This window comes from Beta vulgaris, chromosome 1, assembly GCF_026745355.1.
Source record: "Beta vulgaris subsp. vulgaris cultivar EL10 chromosome 1, EL10.2, whole genome shotgun sequence".
Lineage (NCBI taxonomy): Eukaryota > Viridiplantae > Streptophyta > Magnoliopsida > Caryophyllales > Amaranthaceae > Beta > Beta vulgaris.
Window position 1 is genome coordinate 34552228 of NC_079202.1, and position 19988 is coordinate 34572215.

The window sequence follows — 19988 nt, forward strand, 5'->3', positions numbered from 1 at the left end:
TAAATCAAAAGAAAATACAAAAGATTGTGTAGCTAAGTGAAAAGCTCTTAATGTTTAAACATGAGGTTACAGATTCAAGTAATATGCAATACAACAGATGGATAAGTATATAAACACCTTGCAATACATATTTATCACGTGCAATGCTCCAGATTTGTCAAATCTAACTCGTGGCTAGTAATTTATTATAGTGTGCACGAGTTGTATAATTAGGATCTAACCATTATTTATGGGTCTAGTTTGGGTCCATATTTAGACGCAAATCCGACCCATATACTTATATATTACTTTGCCAAATGAAATTTTAAAACTTCAAAATATGTACCAGCTAGTTAGCTACACACTTGGTCAAAACTCATGAACCCTAACTCAAGTGGTCCTAGTTGCTACTGTCGTGATCATTGGGCTTTCAATCTTCTATTTCTACCTTCATCTCCCGTATACTCCTTGAATATTAGACTTACTAACCCTAGCTCAGGTAGTTCTAGCGTAGGTCTGGACTTTGACACTATTTTGAGATGAACTATCTAGTTCACGTAGTTGAAAAATGGTTTTCTTTTACTTAGGAAAAAAAATCAGATAATCTACTCCATCTGTTCCTTTTTAATCTACTCTTTCTTTTTTTTTGGTATGTATCTTTTTAAACTAAACACTATTCCTTTTCCTATTTTTGGTAACACTTTCCATGTAGTTTCTCCTCTTTTTCCACCCATGTAGTCCACTATTTAATATAATAACTCGACTAAATATCTCTCTCTCTATCTTTTCAATTTCTCACACTCACTTTTGGACTTTGTTATTAGAAATGGAAGTGGCATATCAAATTAAGTGGAACCTCAAATAATTTCTAATTTCAAGAAATTATAATCAAGGTTATAACAGTTACAATAGCCAGACCAAGATGCGTCAAACAAAGCAATTGCACATCCATTGGAAGATACAAATTTTATAATATTTTTCACAAGTTTCCAGTAATAAGGAATATTAAGAAAAAACGTACCGAAGCACTATAAACCAAGCACTTATTATCCCCTACAGATTCATCATCATAGGAATGTGTATTGTGTAGAGATAAATATCAGTTTTTCATCTAGAATCAATTAAATCAGATAAAGTTCTACTTCAAAATTCTCAATGTTCGATAAACTCCTACTACAAAGCTATATCAAACAACAATATGATATATATTTATTACTTTTAATTTCTACTCTAGATCCCGCATGACTTCAATTTAATAATGGCCTGTTTGGATTCTGGAATTTCATTTGAAATTCTGGAATTTCATTTGAAATTCTGGAATTGGGCCAAATCACTTGTTTGGATCATCTAAGAATTTGGATTTGTATTTGGCCCAAATTCAAGACTAATAAGAAGTAAGGCATAATTGGAGAATTTGAAATCCAACCAAAAGATATGTCATTTCAAATCCAAAATAAGTGTCAGTTTATTTCTATCTCCTCTCTCATCACTCTCCCCCTTCTTCTCTCTCCCACCATTAACAATACCATTACAAACATCTCTCATCACTCTCCCTCTTCTTCTCTCTCCCACCATTAACAATACCATTACAAACATGTTCAAATTATGCATTTGAAATTCCTAATTTTTCCCAAACAAATCATTTGGAGTTGAATGTGGGGATTTACAATTCTAGAATTGAAATTCTAGAATTGAAATGAAATCCATGTTCCCAAACACAACCTAAATGAATTTGGAATATTAAAAAATATTTTATTATTAAAACATATCATACTTCTTTATATACAATATTAAGTATATTACCCAATCGTTGCATAATTTTACCTACATATATAATAAAATAGTGCAATAATATTTCAATCAATACTTATATCTACCACTAGCAATAGAATGATGAGCAGCGTGTCGTGTACAAACAATTGCAATACCAAGTAAAGTTTAGTCTAGCAATAAAGATCAAACTCTAGTAAACATACTCTAATCAAAATACAACAAACACCCTTACTTTTCCCCGTCTACCAAGAGGCATTCGTTGTTACTAGTTAAGTTCCACCGAATTAACTTATGCGAAATTCCAATTCTGTAATACACTCCCCCTCCCTCTCCCTACCCCCACCTCCACTAACCCAAAAAACTAAAATAAACAAAAATAGTGAGTAGGATAGTGATTGACGAATCTAACATGAAGCGACATGCGGCCTCTAAGGTGAGAGGAAAATATCATCGCCACGTATACTTCACAAGTAGCGCACAGACCCGAAAAAGATCTCCTTCTTCTCTCTCTCTCCTCTCATTTCTAAAATCTTCCCCAAAAAAAATCCCCACTTTCTCCAACTTGCTTCAATTACATAGAAAAATCAACAAGAATCGCAAAACTTCAGCATAAATTGACTGCTTCAGATATTTATTTTTTTCTTCTTGAACAGGTAATTACTTTATTTCTAGCTGAATTTTGTTAGATATTTTGGTTGTCTGTTTTCTATATTTAAAATGAAACCCCAATTTTTTTTTTCTGTATTTTTGATAATTGACTGCATCCTGTGTGTTTCTATATACCTAAGTATGATTTAGTTTTGATTCGGTGTTGATTAATTTTGTGGTATTGATTAGTTTGTGCTGAGTATAATTATAATAATTATTTTATGCAGAATTTAAGGCTGTGATTCGAACAATAGGAGTTGATCCTTGAGTAAAGATAGTGATAGAATTAGAAAGCAGAAGGTTTGGATTTCGGAGCGTAAATCGGGTACAGTTGTGAATAATTTTTATTGCTGAAGGAGAAGATATATTGAATTTATTCTGAAAGAAGTAACTTTCAACTGTAAGTATAAATTTCTTATGAAGAACTGATTAATTGGGAAGGTGACTGACTTCAATGCTCGATGCTCGGTTCGGGATGCTGAATTATGAGATTCTAATCCTTGATTGGTAGTGTGGGGCATCAATTGAAGTGTTTGTAGTTGGGTTGAACAATATATTATTTTCTACAGAAAAAGACGACGATTTGATTGTTATGGAGCGTCCATCAGAAAGGTGGATTGATGGCCTGCAGTTCTCCTCTTTGTTTTGGCCACCCCCACAAGAAACACAACAAAGGAAGGTAATATCATTGCTCCATCTTGATTCTCTTGATTTATGTCTTGTTTTTGGTCTTTCGCGTTTCCTTTTGGTTTGTTTGCTGGCTTGTTGAGAATTTGAGATGGGTAAGTTAGAGCTGATTATGGTCCAAATGGTCTGGCTTGTCTAGCTTGGAAAATGGGAAGATATGGACAAAGATTTATACTTACAAATGGAGGAATCGAGGAAACAACACAAACAAATGGAAGAACGAAGCTGATTTACGTGTAGATATATAAGTAGCTGGAGGCTAGCTGGTTGACTCCTTGAATTAACTTGTGTATTTTCTATTGTTGGGTTGGCCAAGCTGTGAGTAAGCAGACGAAGCTAATATTGCTACTAGCATAGTAAGACTGTACTAGGTATCTTCAATTGTTGAGCTGGCCAAGCTGTGAATAAGCAGATGAAGCTAATGTTACAACCATCATTGTAAGACTATGCTAGGTATGGTTGACTGGAATTTGTTGTAGAACCAAGGGTCAAGGAAAATATCTTGTTCCAGGTTGGCTTTGTGATGGTATTTGCAAACTACAGATTCAATCTCACATGGTTTCTATTGAATTTTTTTTCTATCTTTTACCCGGAATTTTGACAATCAGTTTCAAGGTTGCTCTTATTACCTATCTGCCGCATGTTGCCAATTAAAGTATTATAGTTCTATGAGGCAACTGTCTGTACCAAGTCAATCTATTACTATCTTTCAAATCAGTGCAAAATTTGGAAAATTGTCTGTTGCTCGATGGTTTTTTAGGACACTGAAATTTCCTACAATGACACAATTAGCTGTTGTGAATTGTGATCTCCTTCTAAATGACAAGTTCCTTAATCTGTATCATCGTTATGCAGAACCTATAGCTGTAGGGTTGTCCAAGCTTATTCTTTATAATTAGTGTCCTTCAATTTGCTGAACGACATGCAGAGCTGCCTCCATGTGAGACTTTTTCAGAAAACTCATGAAGTCACATAGATGCTGGACTGCATATGAAATAATGAGTTTTAAATTTGCGATACAACAGTCAACAAGTCTTTAGCAAACTTCTGGGTCTTGGGGACACGTCTGTAAAGCATTACGCTCAAGGAAATGAGAGTTGCGAACAAGCAACCATTCCTGTATCTTGTCTTTCAAGCTAGGTTCCTAGTATTCCGCAAGATGTCAAGAGTATATTTCTTCAATTTAGAACAGTTCTAGAGTTCTAGTACCATTTCAATTTCAATATCAGAAAATTGCCTTGTTTGTCCAAAATCTTAAAGATACAAGTTCAGCCAAGAGCTTGCTTGACAGTTCAGATGTTTCTATCTCATCAATTCCTGTCAAGCTCTACCTTAAATGTCCTTGATACTAATGAGTGGAGAAGATGTTATCTTGGTTTGATTAGGTGCAATTAAGACTTAAAAAGAATTATAGAGTACTCCACTTTCTATTTTCTGGAGACCAATCAAGATCACGCAGGGTCCTTGTTAATTTGCAAGCTTGGCGCAGTTGAGATTTTAAATCTCCTTTTGGAGGTTGCATGTGGAATGTGTACTTCATTTATACCCATGGTTCATGAAGAAAAGCATTGTTGTTATCCGTTCAGATCATTAAGAGCAGAGGTATGCAAGACATATTCAGCAGCATCCTATAGAACCCAAATCTCAATTTCTTGTATTTGTGCTCAGCTTTTACACAAAACATAATCTGGTCTGTGAATTCCCGGCACCGACATCATGAAGCATCATATTTATGCAGATTACTGGACATTAAAGTCAAGATTTAGCTCAGGATTGCATAGGCCATAGCACAGACCTAGAGGCTAGAATCAAACTGCTAACCCAGCTAGCAAGCCTATTGGCAGTGAGGAACCTATTCTGAATGGCAAGCCATGTTATACATATGCTCTTCGGAGCTGCAATTTTTATATATAAAGTATCCTCCAAGGGACCCGGTCAGAAGATTCCCTTGACACATTAATAAAAATCCATCCTGGTTTCTGCTGCTGTTATCGCTTGATGTGCTGAACTTTTGAGATATACTTTTGTTCGTGCTTTTTAGTTCTGACTTCTTTCAATTCTTACGAGTTTCTAATTTATATCATTCCGGCTCTTACAATTATATACCCTATATGTATTTGTGTCTTTCTTAGTAAATTTTTTTTCTCTTTCCCTGTCAGGCTCAAACCACGGCTTATGTTGAGTATTTTGGACAATTCATATCTGAACAATTTCCTGAAGACCTTGCTGAGGTATTTACCCTGCAACTTTTATGAAAATAGGATGAGCACTGAACCTTTATTTTATATTTTCATATTGACTAAAATTGATTCCTCACCATCTTCTTCAATATGGCTCTTCCTCCCCAAAGTTGCTGACTACTTAATTTATCTTTCTCTGGCTTTTCAGCTGATTCGGAGTCGTTATCCGTTTGATGAAAAACGTCTATTTGATGATGTCCTTGGTAAAGCTCAGCTGTTTGATTTTTTTAAGTTGATTCAAATTATTAATAATGATTTGTCTGTATTATTAACTAATGGTTACGTATTATGTCCAGCCACATTTGTCCTCCACCATCCAGAGCACGGCCATGCGGTTGTTCTTCCTATCATATCTATTATCATTGACGGCACACTAGTATATGATAAGGAGAGACCTCCATTTGCCTCTTTCATTTCCTTGTTCTGCCCAAACGATGAGGTATATCTATTATACTTCTTGATGAGCTTTTCTTGCTTTTCTTTTTCTTTCTTTACTACCATGTAACATTTCTTTCCACCGAACCATTGAACCTCTTAGTTCCATAATAGCTAGGTGGTGCAGAACACAGGGCATATTATTAATAGTATATCATCTTTTGAGTTGGTAACGTGATATCCTAGCTGAAGAGGACGTAAAATTCTCACCTATTTTGCAGAATGAGTATTCCGAGCAGTGGGCACTGGCATGTGGGGAAATTCTGCGGATTTTAACTCATTACAATCGCCCGATCTACAAACACGAGCGCCAAAAAAGTCCAGAAAATTGCACCAGCTGTAAAGATTATGCTACTTGCAGCAATGCTTCTGATGCCAAATCATCTCATTCCTCTTCTGTGCAAAGTGAAAGAAGAACATCAAGGCCTTTGTCCCCTTGGATCACTGATATATTGCTTGCAGCACCTCTTGGTATTAAAAGCGATTACTTTAGATGGTATGTAATTTATTGGAGTATTGAACATCTGGCTCATCACTCTTAAAATTTTTATGCTGATGTGCACTTTTTTTACTTGTTCTTTGGATGTGGATGCCTTGATTCGATACATCTATAAGCATATCTGATAAATAGCTTTGAGCTTTACCCAATATACAGACTATGGCACCATTGTACGTATGCAAATATGACTCATGTCTTAGTTACCTCTAAAACTGATCTACAGTCCTTATGTTCTTCATAAAATTTCTGCTCTAACAAATATATTTTTTGTATAAAGTAGATTAAAATGATTGAGTCCTAGTTAAAATTCCAGCTCTTAATGTGATAAATTAGATATGATTTATCAAAAACCTACTGGAGTTGTTTTTAGGGCTGGTGTGTTCTTACGTAATTCTAAAATTTACAGATTTTATGTGTTTTATTTGAACATAATTTGATTTCGTAGCGGAGAATCTCTATATTCTTTTTGTTCTTATTTTTCGTGGTGATTTTGGTGGCCTTTGTTTCTGAACATCCCAGGTTACTTTTCATGTCTATGAGGGGTTGAGGCTTGAGAGAGAGAGAGAGAGAGAGGGAGTATGCTATCGAAAAATGATGGTGGAAGGGAGAGGGATAGCGTTATGAGCATGAGGCTGATTGGGTTGGTATGGTGGTGGTGGTTTGCTGCAGATTTTCAAGTTTTTTGGTGCTTCCTAAACTGTTCTTGACATTCTTTTGTCATCTGTTGCATTGTTCCTTTTCTGTAATCTGACCTGAGTGTCCGTTATTATTAGTGATGGGCTTAGATAGTTGCATGATTTTTTTCCCTAGAAGGTGCTTCAATTAATTTCTCCCTGAAATTTATATTTATGGATAAAAACATGTATATTTTTCTTTGAGGACTTAACAATCTTTTGTAAACAATGACAGGTGTGGTGGTGTTATGGGAAGGTATGCCGCTGGAGAACTCAAGCCACCTATGATTGGTGAGTCAAAATTTTACATAAAGGAATCTCTTTGAATTTTTTCCCGTTTTGCTTTCCATCTTCTTCAAGTGCATTATGGAGACTATGAACTGCTCATGACTTCTATCGGACATATGTATAGCCATGGTTTGAAAATACGGCCGAGTCAGTTCGGTTCGCTACTTTTCATAGATTTTTTTTTCCAGAGATTCCCTTTGCTCCCTTCACCTCTCTCCAATAACAGACATATATATATATATATATATATATATATATATATATATATATATATATATATATATATAATAAAAGGCAAGCAAACAACAATCACGAGATCTATAGTGGTTTTAAGGGGAATAAATAAAATGCTATATAAGTCGATTATATAATATATAGTGCAAATAACATTATGATAAACCGTGATGCAGTCCTTGTTGAACTTATTATGATAAGCTGTGATTTGGTTTGTGTTGAATGTATGCTTTCAGTTCCCGCGAAACCGCAACCGTTTTCTGCGACCATGACCAAAACCGTATTTTCAACCCGCAAAACCGCAACAGTTGCTGCGACTGTGACCAAAGCCCTCTTTTTGAACCATGTGTAGCTGTTTACAGTATTTGTGTCCTTATTGCCATGTCTAGCCATTTTTTTGTCCATTTTACATCGTAATTTCCATAGAATAGGGTTTTTAATCTACAATTTCGATTGATGAAAGATATTATGGTATGTGAAAGAGATTTAGGGTTTGAAGGGTGACGAGAGAGGGGGAGGAAAGGGAAATCTTGGGGAAAAAGGGCTTGAATTAGAATGTAACAGTTGCGCTGACCACCTGTCAAAGGTTTTCCCCGAGGAAGATACATGAATGCTATCTTGTGAGAAAGAGAGGCAAATTGTACTTGAAGATTCACAAATATATGTTTTTTTTTTGAAACTCAGACTTACATCCTTTAAAAAAGAAGTCTTAGGTAGTACTTATAAATAAGTTAAGGCCAAGATTGCCCCCTCCTCCTGTAAGGTAACATACTGCTATATATATATGTGCTATGCGGAACTTGAAAATAAATTTTTGAGAACAAAGGCTTGAACCTAAGCTCATGACCATTTCACAGGGTGCAGCGTCATATAGTATACTGGAAAAGTACGATTGGGTGGGGTGGGGTTGGGTGTGCCTCTGCTCGGCAACTAAGAAGTGTATGTATCATGTATGCATATGTGTGTATATGTATCTATGTATATATGTAGATATTTGTACTCACTAGCTGAAAGAGTCTTGGTATAAGAAAAGGCATGCTCTTAGATGGTCTTTTCTTAGACCTCCTCCTCACATCTAGTTAGCTTATCCGTGAAGACTAGCTCTGAACCTGAAACATTGTGATAGAACTTCAATCTTGCAAAGGCTTAATGGCTGAGGCTGAGAGCTTTAGGTTGCTGATGCAAAGCTTAAACACTGGCTTAAGAGATAGCAGAGGTTCAGGGGACAAAATGGTCAGCAACATCTGGACCTTACTGTTGGTGGAGCCGTGAGGGTAATAACAACATCAAATGCCAACTAATCGAAGTCTTTGTCTTAGGTTTGGTTGTTAGCCCTCCTTTTATTTATTTATTGAAGCCCTCTTTCTGAGCACTGCCTTCACTGTGGACCATTAGATGGAAGAATAGCTGGGATCATTACCAACTTGAAAACGGTTAAAAAGGATTTATGTACTATCTTCCATCTTCCCTCTTTTATGTTTCAACACCAGATTAGCCAGAGGCCAAATTTACCAAGTATAATACATGAGGTAATGTCCATTGCATGGACTCTCCTCCCATGGACTAATATTAAGAATCCATGCAATGAAATGTGACCAAATTTTAAGGGGATATGGACCAGGTAGTGATCTTCATCCAAACAAGTTTAGAGAAAGGCATAGCTTCAAATTTGTTTAATGTAATCTGAATAATTTTTAACACTGTGAAAAGGCCTTCGTTTAAAATTGAAGTCGGATAATGAAGTACAATTTTCCTTATCTTTCCCTCCTGCAGCTTCTTCTCGGGGTAATGGGAAGCATCCCCAGTTGATGCCGTCAACTCCACGTTGGGCTGTTGCAAATGGTGCTGGTGTTATATTGAGCGTTTGTGATGAAGAAGTCGCACGCTATGAAACTGCTAGCTTAACAGCAGTTGCAGTTCCTGCACTTCTGCTTCCTCCTCCAACAACATCTTTGGATGAGCATCTAGTTGCTGGGTTACCTGCACTTGAACCATATGCACGGTTATTTCATCGGTAGATATTGGAATTTGAAGTCACTGTTTGATTCCTTCGTTTTACAATTTGCTTTCATCGTCTTATCTGGTTATTTTTCTTTTTCTTATGGAAGGTACTACGCAATTGCTACACCAAGTGCCACTCAGAGACTGTTGCTTGGACTTCTTGAAGCACCACCATCATGGGCTCCAGATGCCCTTGATGCTGCAGTACAGCTTGTGGAACTTCTCCGCGCAGCTGAAGATTATGCAACTGGGATGAGAGTAAGATCACCATTGCTCTACTACACTTGAGATTATTTCTCTTCCTTTGTTTTGGTGATGCATTGTCTTCCATATCGATTTTGTTAAAATACTGTTGCTGGTGACTTCCGTTTACTCTTATCCGAAATGATACTAAAGCACATGGCATTTAACATATTATTATTATCAATAGAATTTGATGTTTTAGCCTAATTTTTTGTTCAACTGAGCGATGCAGTGTATTAATAGTAAATGAGAATTATTTTTCAGGAGGACAGAAAAATCCTCTCGAGGGCTAGTTACAAGTTAAACTTGCTATGTTGTAAGAGTAATCAGAACGCTCATGAAGGTCCTAGTGTCTTTTGCCTTTAGGGAATATCTACCTTATATCCAAAGTTATGCAAGAGAATGAGAATACCTTTAATAAAGTAGGAACTTCTTTCTAGTCAAAGACATGGAAATCTAGCAAAAATAAGAAAACCAACCTTAATGCCTTCTCCCTTTATTCCTTAAAGCATGTAACCATCTTGGTAATTTTTTAACATCTGTAGGAGACATGGCTACTTAGGTCCCCTCACCCCAATTAGATGCTTCAATAATAATTGTGCCACTTCATTATGTTTAAATGCAAGACATCCTCACAGTGGTATTGACATAACACACAGGTTAGGAGAGGCTTCAAGTAGGCATCTACCCAGAAGCATAGTTTCAGTATTATTCTTGCCCAACACCATGATCCATGCAAAATCTTGCATATTTAGAGGGATCTTAGATTTTTACATGAAGTTTGTAGCATTAAAGGGTGAATATTAAAGGAGCAAGCTATCTGATCAAGGAAGGGATTGTAAGAAGAGCACCTGTCCCTGAGCGAGTTTGCGGTCTTAAACTACTCACATTGCTAAGATTGACAGACATTAAGAGGCCAATTAACATAAGCTCCTGCATTTTCTGTTCACGGGGTTCGCTATGCCAATGTAGATCCATAAATTTCCTATTTTGGAGGAAAATGCTGAAAGCCTGAAATCAGGCCCCCATTCAGATAGGATAGTTTATATATCCCTGGATACATATAGGTGGATGAGTTTATTGTTTATACCATTCTAGTTTCCTGAGTGCTGATCTACTATCATGTGCTCCAGGAAATATAAATTAGGTGTATACTTTCTGAGCTTAAATTTTCATCTCTTGGTTGCCTAGGATCATGTAAATATGTTGGTTTTTATGATTATAATGACTTAGGTAATTAGAACTTCGAGCTATAAGAATATTAGCTGACAAGGGATTGGCATTACTATTGTGGTTGGCAATTCTGAGCTGCTTCTGCTTTGTTAGAAGTATGGTTCAGGTAAAAGTTCTGTCTGGACACTTTTCCCATAGAGGGAAATTTTGAGGAGGTATGGAACACACTCTAGGTGGGGAAGGGGGTGACATGAGGTTTGTATTGTGCAAGAGTTTGAAATATATTGGATACGGAAACCATGGGCAAGAAATTTTAAGAACAAAGACAGTAATAAGTAACCAGGATTTTCTTTCCGAGGGTCCAAACTGTAGTTCATCCCTGAACGGTTTTGAGTTTTGCATTCAAATTTTGTTAAGAACTCAAGCAGTTGAATAAAATCTTGAAATATAGGGATGAAGCATTTGATGCATGTGTCTAGGCCAGTAGGCCGCTAAAGCAACTGGACATTTACGAAGATAGAGGAGGAATTATAGATGATTCTCCAAGAGTTTCCTGCGAATTAAATCTTGGCGTAGCCGCCACATTACGCCCGCATTTAAAGGTTCTTTTGAGCTTAGTGTGGGCGTGATATTAGGCCACTACAGCTGTAAACCATCCACATTTCCCACTAATGTGTTTCTCAACTGTATGGGCTTATGGCGACTGATTATATCCGAAATTTGATTCTGTGACTATATATGGATGCATGCACATTTGTTACTCAAACCTTACCATTGAATTGGATGTTTCAGTCAATATTATGCTGAAGATACAAATTGTGCTCGAGGAAGGATATTTAAATATTAGTTATTTTTGTCTGAGATTTGATGATATAGTTCTTCATGACTATGCACTCTTTAATCCCATTTTTCGGTGGGTTGGACACTTGGACAAGAGAGGGGAGAAGATTATTATACCTTTTAGAAAGCGTAGGAACTTGGAAGTGACTAGGCCTGGAAAGTCTGCCAATATAGTGCTTCATGACTATGTTCATCGTTAATCCAATTTTTTTCTGTGGGTTGGACACTTGGCTAAGAGAGGGGAGAAGATTATTATACCTTCTAGAAAGAGTTAGAATTGGTTAGGCCCAGAAAGTCTGTCAACTGCAGCCTCTTATTTGAACAGTTGGAGAAAGCATGAGTCTCCGAGACCCTGAACCAATTATTCCAATTTAAACAGTTGGAGAAAGCACAAGTCTCTAATTCCCTGAGGCCTGAGCCAATCGGTTCATATGTCTCCTCAATCAACCTCTTTCCTTTTGGATATCTTAACTTGGAACCATAGGTACTTAAGAAGCTCAAAGGTTTTTGTGGGTCGTGTAGTTTGCGAGGCTGAGAAAATTATACTCTGCTAAGTTGCTGACTAAATAAGGACATTTCCGTAGTTATTTTTTTTCTCTTGTTATGAGATGGGAGTCCTCTCTTTTTGCATTGTGAGGTGGCTAATTGCTTTTGGAGTAGGCTGTTTGTGGTAATAAGTGTTCTGAGGGTCTGCACTTTGTATTCTTCCGTATATGCAAGTCATGTTTGTTTGATTTAGGTGAAAAGAAGGGAGAACGGCTCTTTGGACATAAGCTTTCTAGCAATAATTTGGTTTCCATTCTCTTATTTTGTTGGAGCCCCCCTTGTCTTCTGTTGATGCTGCAATTCTTTTTTATCACTGAAACTTTTACTTGTCGAATTTGATCCTGCATCACCGACCTAAATCCAACCCGTTGTCATCTATGTTCACTACTTTATGCTAGAAATAGTTTGCATATGTTATTGCCAAGCCGTTTCATGTCATTATCCTCTATTTTGATCACTGTCACTGCGTTTGTGTCATCGTTGGTCTCCTAATTAGCCTGTCATTAGGGACTTGTGTATCACATATTGCTGATCAGTATTATACCTACTAAGTTGGATTTTAATGGATGACACTGAGAATGGAGACATGAGGGCTTTAATTTGCTGGCCTTTTGCCTTGATATGATTGGTAAAGGTTAGCTTTGCTTCCAAGTTCGGATCAGTAAATTTTTTGTCATCCAATTTGCATATTCGCATATGGCAGTTTATTGGAGTGTTACTAGTATGTCTTGCTAAAGTTATTGTGTGGTTTATCTTTTCTTGCAACATTTTATTTCTTTAGTTTCTCCATTGAATCTATAGGTACATAAGTGTTTGCAATCATTGTGCCCTCTAGTGCTTCAACTAGCTCATTTCATCAGCTAGAAAATACGTTGATGATCAGTTCACTACATATGGAGCCTTCTTTATCTGTCAATGCTAACTCTCATATATGTATGCCTTAATTTTTTGCAGTTGCCAAGAAACTGGATGCATCTGCATTTTCTGAGAGCTATTGGCATCGCAATGTCTATGAGAGAAGGTATTGCTGCTGATGCTGCAGCAGCACTGTTATTCCGCATACTGTCTCAGCCTGCCTTACTTTTTCCACCACTGAGACAAGTTGAGGGAGTTGACGTTCAGCATGAACCTTTAGGCGGCTATATCTCATGCTACAGAAAGCAGGTATTATATTTATGTTTATGCTAGGATGAGCTGTGACCTGTGAGAGGGAATGTTAGGGGAGGGGGAGGGAGGGGAAAACTAGAGAGAAACAGGAAGTTCTCTGCAAATTTCCATGATGTAGGACAGCTTTTAGTCACCTTGCAATACCATCTGATTGTCTCAACTGAGCATTGTTCTTTTTTCTTAAAAAACAGATAGAAATGCCGTCTGCCGAAGCTACTATTGAAGCTACTGCCCAGGGCATCGCATCAATGCTTTGTGCACATGGTCCAGAGGTGGAATGGAGAATTTGTACCATATGGGAAGCTGCTTATGGGTTGATACCATTAAGCTCTTCAGCTGTCGATCTGCCTGAAATAATAGTTGCTACGCCATTGCAGCCTCCACTTCTATCATGGAACTTATATATACCTCTCCTTAAAGTACTGGAGTACCTCCCTCGAGGAAGCCCATCTGAAGCATGCCTTATGAAAATATTTGTGGCTACTGTCGAATCAGTTCTACAGAGAACATTTCCACTTGAGTCTTCTATGGAAGAAAATCGAAGATCGAGATACAGTTCTGAAGCAGGGGCAGCATCCAAAAACCTTGCCGTGGCTGAGCTTCGCACCATGGTTCATTCATTGTTCTTGGAATCGTGCGCTTCTGAAGAGCTTGCTTCCCGATTGCTATTCGTGGTGTTAACTGTCTGTGTTAGTCATGAAGCTCACACAAATGGGAAACGTTCGAGGGTTGAAGATAGCTATTCTGATCGTGCTGCTAAACACTCCAAATCAACTCAATCTAGTCCTTCAAGCTCAACTAAATCAAAGAAACAAAAAGAATCAAGAAGTAAGAAGCCAAAGAAACAAGGTCCTGTTGTGGCGTTTGATTCCTATGTGCTGGCTGCTGTTTGTGCTCTAGCATGTGAACTTCAGCTGTTTCCTTTGATTGCTGGTATATCTAATCCATCAAGTTCCAAAGATTCAGTGGAAATAGCCAAGCCTGTCAAATTAAATGGTTCATCTCATGAATTCAAGGATGGCATTGATTCTGCGATTCGTCATACTCGGAGAATTTTGGCAATATTGGAAGCATTATTTTCGCTGAAACCATCAACCATCGGTACATCATGGGGATACAGCTCAAATGAGATAGTTGCTGCTGCTATGGTTGCTGCCCACATTTCTGAATTATTCAGGCGCTCGAAGGCTTGCATGAATGCTCTCTCTGTCTTAATGCGGTGTAAATGGGATAATGAAATTCACAGCAGAGCGTCATCATTGTATAACCTAATAGATATCCACAGAAAAGCAGTTGCATCTATTGCCAACAAGGCAGAACCACTAGAAGCACATTTATCCCAGACACCAGTGTGGAGGGATTCGTCAATTGTTACAAATGGAAGAAAACATAATGACTTCGCAGGCACTGTTTGTTTTCTACCAGAAGTTCCATCAACTCTGACATGTGAAGATCCTGCGCATTCAAAAAATTCACTTAACTGTGGGAAGGCTGTACACACAAATAATGATACTGGAAATACCGCGGGAAAAAGTGTTGCAAGCTTCCAGTTTGATGCTTCAGATTTGGCTCAATTCCTTACAATGGACAGGCATATAGGATTTAATTGCAGTGTACAGATTTTCCTGCAATCAGTACTTGAAGAAAAACAAGAGCTTTGCTTCTCAGTTGTTTCACTCCTTTGGCAGAAGTTGATTGCATCACCTGAAACGCAGCCTAGTGCAGAAAGTACGTCTGCGCAGCAAGGTTGGAGACAGGTATGCATGTCAACATTTTATACCATGTCTCATTGTTAACATGAATAAAACTTGGGTTGTTCACCTCTTTTGACCTTTTGTCCATCATTATATCCACGTGGAACAGCCCCAGTATCTTCAAAGTGTGTTGTGATGTTAATTATACCATTGACCTACATTATCTTGTTCAGTAGTATTGCTGGATTACTTTGTTCATATTACTAAAAGAGTATGTGATACTTGATAACAGCATGATAATTTTCCACATCTTACATCTTGTTGAACAGGTTGTTGATGCACTATGCAATGTTGTATCTGCATCACCAGCTAAAGCAGCGGCAGGGATTGTTCTTCAGGTTTTATTTTTATTCAATCTACTATATCTTGGTTGCTTTGACGATTCACCATTTTTCTTTATCTTTTCATTTACACTTGATCCAAATTTTATATCCAGTGAAAAAAAAGCTAATTTAGTGGTGCTAAACTGGTCTTGTTTTTTACTCTTGTATACTAGATATGCACTTTTTTTGCTGACTCTTAAGTGAATGTTCAGGCGGAAAGGGAGTTACAACCCTGGATTGCCAAAGATGATGATCAAGGCCAGAAAATGTGGAAGATTAACCAGCGGATTGTGAAGTTGATGGTGGAATTGATGAGAAATTATGACACCCCAGAATCATTAGTCATTTTGGCAAGTGCTTCAGATCTTCTTTTGCGTGCGACAGATGGAATGCTAGTTGATGGAGAAGCTTGCACTCTGCCACAGTTGGAGGTATCATATCTGGTCCATGGCTTTTCACATTCAGATGCCTGTTTGATTAAGTTATTCTCATTTATCATAGTGTATCATGACATTATGGACACAAGTCAAATTGATATGACATTAATGAATAGCATACAAAGAGTTGTGCGCCTCTTACTTTGATTGGGTGGTGGTGGTTATTACTTGAAAGATTGCAAGCTTTAGGATGGCGATTACAAAAGCATCCAATTTAGTGCCGGCTTATACCTGATCGAATAATCTTTGACGTTCTATGTCACATTTTTCACAGCTGCTAGAAGCAACTGCTAGAGCAGTTCAACCAGTGTTAAAATGGGGAGAATCTGGATTAGCTGTTGCCGATGGCCTCTCCAATCTCTTAAAGGTATATGTTCTCCATGAGCAATTTCTGCCGGCGTTTTCATATAAAGATGAGTTATTAGTATAATGCATGCAGAAACCTCAAGATAACATTTCTTTTAAGAAGGCATGTTCCAACGAATTACACAGTATTGTCCAAGTATCAATCTATCTATCTATATATATATATATATATATATGAAATTCACATGAGAAAACTTCTTATATGAAAACGCCATAACACTTGTTATATGAGAGCTGTGGAATTATAGTGCATTTTAGTGAAAATATAATCTTTTTTTTTTTTGACATATTACATTATGATCCTTTTTCCCGAAAATATAATCCTTTTGGAACATTGGTCCCTCAAGGACAAAAATGTTATAATGGATTACATATTGATTAAAAAAAGATTATAACAAAGTGTTCTCATATAAGCATTGTTCTCATGGGAACCCAAACCTATATTATATATATCCCTCCGTTTTCTTTTGTTCCTATTTGGAATCGGGAAAGAAACAAATGCAATTAAAAAATGGGCAAGATCAAACTCTTTTAAAATAAATTAACTAAAAATAAAGATTCTACCCCTTTGAATAATTCTATGTTAGGCAACTAATGACACAAAAGTTTGAGGGATAAAAAAGTAAAAATTGATTACAAACTAGTGTGAATACATCTATTGCCCTTTGAGTTACTCTATTTTAGGCAACCGATGAGACAAAAGTGGGGGTAAAAAAGTAAAAAAAATGACTACTCATAGTCATAGGGTGTATACATTAATTGCAATTTAAAACATGGAAAATTTTAATTCATAAATTACACTATGTGGAGAAAGATTCATAATAGGAATAACATTGAAATTTCCCAATGAGGAATACAAGAACAACAAAAGAAAATAGAGGGAGTATATATATATATATATATCTCTATAATATAGGGGAAGGGGGGAGCAATGGTGTCCTCTTTTGAAATGCCCATCTTACCCCTTCCCTTTCTAAATTACAAAAGGAATGTCAAAATCAAAATCGACACTCAAGGAAAACTATCGAAAATTAATTTACAACACTCACTCACAAATTACTCATACAACATCACTCATACAATTGAGAAAATCACGTTATAAAAATCACGCAAATCACTCAAATAATCAGGAAACTTTGTTTAAATTTAAAATTAACATACAAACTAAAACTAATAACCTAGAACGTCAATACATACAAAAACATTGTACAAAAATTTACTTAAAAATCACTATTCTCAAGAACCATTCACAATTAATGGTGGGTCATGATAAAAAAAATAGAGGTGTATTTGTAGTGAAATCAGAATTTAGAAGTTAGATAAGGAAAAATATTATTTACTTTTTTATAGTGTTTCCTATATATAATGAAACTTTTACATATATTTGAACCTATCTTTTTCTATTATATAATAGCGATTAGTTATCAAGGTAAAAATGTTTATGTAAAATATCATTGAAGAATTAAAGTACAACATATCTCTATTATATAAGAGAAGGGGGGAGCTATGGTGTCCCCGAATGAAAAGACTATGTTACCCCCTTTTCATTCTAAATTACAAATTCACTTACAAATCAAAGGGGGCTTCAAACAAAAATACCAAAATATAATTATAACAATAACTCACAAGTCAACTAAAATCATAAAATTGCATAATTTACGTTATGCAAATCACTAAAATGAGGAAATTTTACAAAAACTTAAAAATTCACTTACAAACTACAACCTATGAAAAAATTGACTTGAAATCAAAGTGTCCATTTTCTTTACAATTTATGAAGTATTGTACTTAATTCAAAAATCAATTAAAAATTATAATATTAGAAATCATAAATAAATTCAATAAATTTTCTATTTTGTTCATATATTTAACTTTGAAAAGTAAAAAAAACAAAAAAAAATGGTGAGAGACTTAAGTGATATAAACTAAACCAATCAAATTTTGCAACTAAAAACAATTAATACTTCGTATGTCTAATGTTCAAATTTTGACTCTTATGCCGAAGAAAATAGAGTTTCTGTTTTAAAAAAAATTCAAGCACGCATCGCGTGTAAAAAATTCTAGTATATATATACTTCTTCCGTTCCATAATAAGTGAAACACTTCTCTAAAAAAAACTCTCACACAAAAGAGAAAAGTGTTATACTTATTATGAAACGGAGGAAGTATATTTCTTGTTCCATTGTATATTTGTATGCATTTTGCACCCTTTCTCCTGCGAGAGAGAGACAGTGGGAAAATTCACTTGACTAAGTTGGATTTCTCCTTTTTGCAGTGCCGGTTACCAGCTACTATTACATGCCTCTCTCATCCAAGTGCACATGTCCGTGCTCTAAGCACCTCTGTTCTCCGAGACATACAGCAGAATGGATCAATAAAATTCAGTTTTAAACAAGAAAGTAGAAATGGCACCCACAAAACAGCTTTCGAATACTTGCATATAGGCATCATTGACTGGCACACAGATATTGAAAAGTGTTTGACTTGGGAAGCTCATAGTAGACTTACAAGAGGAAAGACTATCGAGTATCTTGATATGGCAGCCAAGGAATTAGGGTGTGCAATAACCATCTGACATCCTTTTCACTTATATTCCGAGTTCCTTAGTTGTTATCGCTTTGTTAACACTGAGGGAAATTAATCCTGACAGCCATATTAGGCAATTGATTCTTAGGAGGTGGATAGGTCAATGTAAACCTTGTTATTATATGTGGTCCGAGGTGCTAATATCCAAGTATGGTGAGACAGGGAATGCCATATTGAGGTAACCAGAAACAAGGTTTAGGTAATCATAGTCCCAACCAATACCCTGTTTCGTACGGGGATCATTTGGCTGTAGATGGAAGACATCTTCAACAGTCGTGAGCCGGATTGCATAGTTTTTTTCTTCAGTCCTCGTGTCTCACTTCATCAGTTCATTGTAAAATATGGCTATGAAAAGATAATCCCAGAACCATTTGTGGCAGGGTATAATTGGCAAGTAGTTGTATAAAATACAGTTGATATGATGTTCTGACTATAGTTTTTTTTTTGGTTAGTAGCACATGAATATTCTGTATGGAGTTGAATTGGGGGGCACCAAACAATTCGATCTGTATCATATTTTATTTGCACATTCAATTTTATTTCAATACATAATCCTAGCCCTTAATACTGTGATCTAGAACTCAAACAAGTAGCGTTCTTGTTGTGGCTCGCATACTACCACTCTACCAGGCGAGTTTGCTCGACTTTGCACATTTAATGCATCCTGTAGCAAGCCATCGTCCAAGATAGCTAACCAAATACAACGCTCTATTGCCTGCAATCGTCCAAGATGTATGTGAGCAAACATCTCCATGACCATCAAGCCATTGTAGATGGTGATAGGACAAAGTTGGAAGAATCAACCAACATGCCATGCCTTTCTTTTTCTTTTCTTTTTTTTGATGCATTCATTAAACAGTTTTTTTCACCATATATCCGACAAATTTTTTTTGCATCATATACTCCCGCAAGTTTCAAAATTCACTATATACTCCCAACTTTCTGAAAAATCCATAGAATATCCCTGATAACTAACGAACGTTAACTTCGTTAGTAATTAAACTCTAATTGACCTCATTAACCTTTTTTCTCTCTCCTTTCTCTCCACCCAACCCCCTCCATCACCCCACACTCTCTCTCCACCAAACACCCTGC

General features: G+C 36.5%; 1 protein-coding gene across 2 annotated transcripts; it reads left to right on the top strand.

Annotated features, from left to right (window-relative positions):
• Positions 1-2182: 2182 nt before the first annotated feature.
• Positions 2183-19464, top strand: LOC104896241 (protein GIGANTEA). 2 transcript variants are annotated; one of them, XM_010682966.4, is made up of 16 exons: positions 2183-2405; positions 2628-2800; positions 2970-3079; positions 5247-5318; positions 5476-5530; positions 5624-5766; positions 5984-6258; positions 7171-7226; positions 9231-9471; positions 9566-9716; positions 13215-13424; positions 13619-15184; positions 15451-15519; positions 15717-15935; positions 16216-16308; positions 18583-19464. In XM_010682966.4, the coding sequence occupies exons 3-16, from the start codon at positions 2993-2995 to the stop codon at positions 18880-18882; spliced, it is 3537 nt and encodes a 1178-aa protein (XP_010681268.1). In that variant the 5' UTR covers positions 2183-2405; positions 2628-2800; positions 2970-2992; the 3' UTR covers positions 18883-19464. The 2 variants fall into 2 exon arrangements, with proteins under 2 accessions (XP_010681268.1, XP_019104941.1); XM_019249396.3 differs by lacking the exon at positions 2183-2405 and adding an exon at positions 2520-2539 and having other exon boundaries at positions 2628-3079.
• The last annotated feature ends 524 nt before the right edge of the window (positions 19465-19988 follow it).